Here is a 3677-nt window from a genome sequence, read left to right on the forward strand (position 1 = left end):
TTTCTTGATTAAACCAGTTTATTTTTCCTCGATACAACTTTGTAATACACAGAATTTCCAGTCACTACGTTAAACTTAACAACCTTTATAACACAGCTATAAATCCCAGTGATTCACACACTTTACTTATGGTGCCTACTGTTTGCTTGACTCAATTATCTATCTGCCTATCTCGCTGGCTTTTTTTGCCAGGCTTATATACTAAAAAAGAGGGCATCTAGCAAACACTCGGACATTCGTGGGGTTCCCCGATAATTTTCGAAACTCCAGTACGAATGCTCCCAGCGTCACGTGACTTCTGCTGTTGTAACAATAGTATCCATATCTTACAACTGGTAAACATTGTGTTGGTGTCTTAATATGAAAATTCTTCATTTATTATTTAAAAAGGCATGTAAGCTAGCATTTGAAATAAATGAAAATATAGCTGGCGTAAATGATAGAAAATAAAATACATAAACAATAATCACAATCATAGCTAAAAATAAATAGAAATTACCAGCTAACAGACTGTCTTTAACAAAACCTGACAAACTTATATGAAATGAGATTCTGTGAATTGCATTTAGTCAATTAACGCACTTTAGGGATGAGGAGTACCTTTCACTATACTTGATCTTTAAGCTATTTGGTCTTCCTGCTCCAAGTTTTCACAGGATTTTTAAGTTGTGCCAATCAGCCATTACAGTTTTAAATCATTTGTTGTAATATAAAATAATGTGTTTGTTGAGGTTAAGTTCTTAAAATAACAGCAGTCTAGAAGTAACTTCGATACAGTTACTTACCTTCTCTCACAGTTACATCTATTCTTGATTTCAATGCAATCTAATGTGCAAATTTTTCTCTCACCACTTGCCTTAAAACTCTCGCCTAATTCCACATGTATACCACGTGGTTCAGCTGTATTTAAGCACACAAATTAGCATGTGACAGTCTTCCACCAATAGGAGTTTGCAAACTTTTCTATTGCAGCTGCCTCCCCCTATGAAGTTAAAACCAATCTCAGTGTTATGACTTAGTGCTTATTTCAAACATTTTTCTTCTTTATTGTATTTTGATAGTATTCACTGACTGATTTTGCATTTCAAAGTCTTGTTTATAACCCAGAACCGAGTTAAATTTCATTATTTGATTCCTCACTCATTTACCAGTAGTCAGTCAATATTTATAAATTTACAATTTAGTATCATGGCTACAGTGGCTACCGACAGTACTAGTGATCAACTATCCATGACAATAGATGCAGGTGCAGCATTATTTGTGGACAAAGTGTTAACCATGGTTTGTCAGGAGATGGCTTCTTTCCTGCGGGCCAAGGGATCTCATGATATACAAGCTGTTCTGTCATTACCGGAAGATTTCAATCAGGACAATGCAGACTTAGACAACTGTTAGATATACACGATTGTTCATTTTATTTTTAATATGAGAGTATTACTTAGTTTATATTGTATGAGCATTAAAGTCATTTATTTTTAGAAATGACTGTTATGACAAGTTTTGTTACATAACTCTGTACGAGTTGTACCTTATGTATGTAGTTTAATTTTGTACTGCACTTTTGTAATATTGTTGACATCATCATATTCGAAGCTTCTAAGTTTTTCTCATTATGTGTAATATTGTTGTTACCAGAGGGTTATATATCTCTAGATATTTCTGTTGCATATTAGATATATATGTGTGTGCAGGTACAGTAAGAAGGAAGTTAGTGAAAGTGAAGGTAAAAGTGAAGTTAGACTGAATGTGAAATAGCCATAAAGTGAGTTTCACAGCTGGTGTTGTAATAACAGAGATAAAGGAGAACAATTTGTCTTTCCAAAGGGTGTTCTAAAATAATTGAACCCACCTGTGTGGACTTTGATGAAAAGGGGACAACTATTTAAAGCTCTGGATATATCTGTAATAACCAATAGTGTAACAAATTTTTGTACCTACATTTGACTTGTTTTGAATTTATTATTTTAAAACAAGTGGATTGTGTCCTGTCCATTTATTATTGAAATTTATCACCAACGAGTCACAGGCATCTACTATAATGAATCCAGCCCTATAAAAACCTGACAACAGCTTTCCCCCTTTCTTTGCTGTGCAAGCATGTTCTCAGCCTGTTGAAGCACCTATAGCCCTTCATCACCATTTTCCAACTTGATATCACAAGTATGTTGTGTTTTGTCATTGTCACCTGTGTCATTTGATCCTTCCCCTTCCTTATTAACTGAAGCCTAGTTATGAATATTTGGTTCCCCCCTTGCCTCATATTGGGGGTCCATGCCAAATGTTTTGCAGATGTAGTATGTGCAGGAGTTAATATGACATGCTCTCACATACTGTGCAATTGGATTCACTTCTTCCCCTTTGGGGTTCAAATTCCGATACTTTGGTGCTTTTTTCTCAGACACACCTCCATTTATACGTGACAACACTCCTTATTATTTGTCGTCTATTCACCTGTTGTTTGAGGCTTTCCATTGTTCTCCCAAGGGTTTTTGGGGGAAGCCTATATCCTCCTAACCACCACCTTGTCCAGATTGTCTTCATCTTCACTTTCCCTCTGTTGTCTCACTCTGACCATTCCTTATTCCACGTCTGTGTATCAAAGTAAGGAGAGAATATTCTGTCATTGGTCTATTTGGCATGGATTTTTCCCCTCGCTTTCTTAAATATCTGATTTTTTACATGGTTGTTTGGCAAGGTTCTGTCCATTTCAACCATTGTAAGCTATAGGGCAACACTATCATCTGACTTTCGTTTTTGCAATGTGTTTTCCTCTCCAGTTATTTCCCTTTTGTTTCAGTCTCTGAATCTCCATCATCTTCCTCATACCACCCATTTGCCAGATTGGAATTTAAGTGTTGTTTTCCATGGCCTTTCCCTTCCTTTGTTTTACCACTAGCCTCATGTTTCTTTTATCACTGTCAGATTTTAAGTTATTTTTGCTAATTTTCGAAATAAATGGCTTTTACTTATATTCCTACATAGTATAAATATATACTATGTTGTTGTTTGGCTTAGGATTCTAATACAGTAGGTGTATGTGACTTGTTAGTGATAAATTCAATAATGAATAAACAGCACACACTTTACTTGTTTTCAAATAATATATATATATTCAGAACAAGTTAAATATATGTACAACAAAGTATTCACACTATAGAAATTACAGGCATATCATAAACACTATTTATATATAGTTCTCTTCTTCTTGTCAAAAGTCCACTTAGGTCTATTCAGTTACTTTAGAATTTCAGTTGACAAGTCGAACTATCCTCTCTATATTACTATCGTACCAGTATTCTATGTGTGATTCACTTATAGTTATGGCGCAAGTTACCATAATTCATTCGGTCTTCTTTCTTCTGAAGATCCTCTGTTCCTTTTGTCAAAATGTACCCAGGCTGATTCAATTACTTTAGAACCATGCTTTGACGGAATAAAATTATTATTATTCTCTCCTCTTCCACTGTTAGTTTTACTCAAACATATTAAACATTAGGCCTATCACTTCTACAGTAGTTAACTTAACACTGCTAGTTTCATTCTAACATATTAAACGTTAGACCTATCACCTTTGCGGTACTAAACTTCACACAACTATATTCTTTTTTGCTATTATCTGTCTATTGTTGTCTGTCTACTGCTTCCCGCTCGTCTCACGATATTTATATCTTTATTAC

The 3677-nt window shown here is 34.8% G+C and overlaps 1 protein-coding gene across 1 annotated transcript in view; it reads left to right on the forward strand.

Moving 5' to 3' along the window:
• The first annotated feature begins 1188 nt into the window (after positions 1–1188).
• The window catches only part of LOC111087455, a 17932-nt gene continuing 15443 nt past the window's right edge, over positions 1189–3677 (forward strand). Inside the window, exon 1 of the mRNA XM_022394131.1 lies at positions 1189–1390. Within this exon, the coding sequence (XP_022249839.1) occupies positions 1189–1390 (202 nt within the window). The remainder of the gene's footprint in view (positions 1391–3677) is intronic.

The sequence above is a fragment of the Limulus polyphemus genome, unplaced genomic scaffold (genome assembly GCF_000517525.1).
Source record: "Limulus polyphemus unplaced genomic scaffold, Limulus_polyphemus-2.1.2 Scaffold2175, whole genome shotgun sequence".
Lineage (NCBI taxonomy): Eukaryota > Metazoa > Arthropoda > Merostomata > Xiphosura > Limulidae > Limulus > Limulus polyphemus.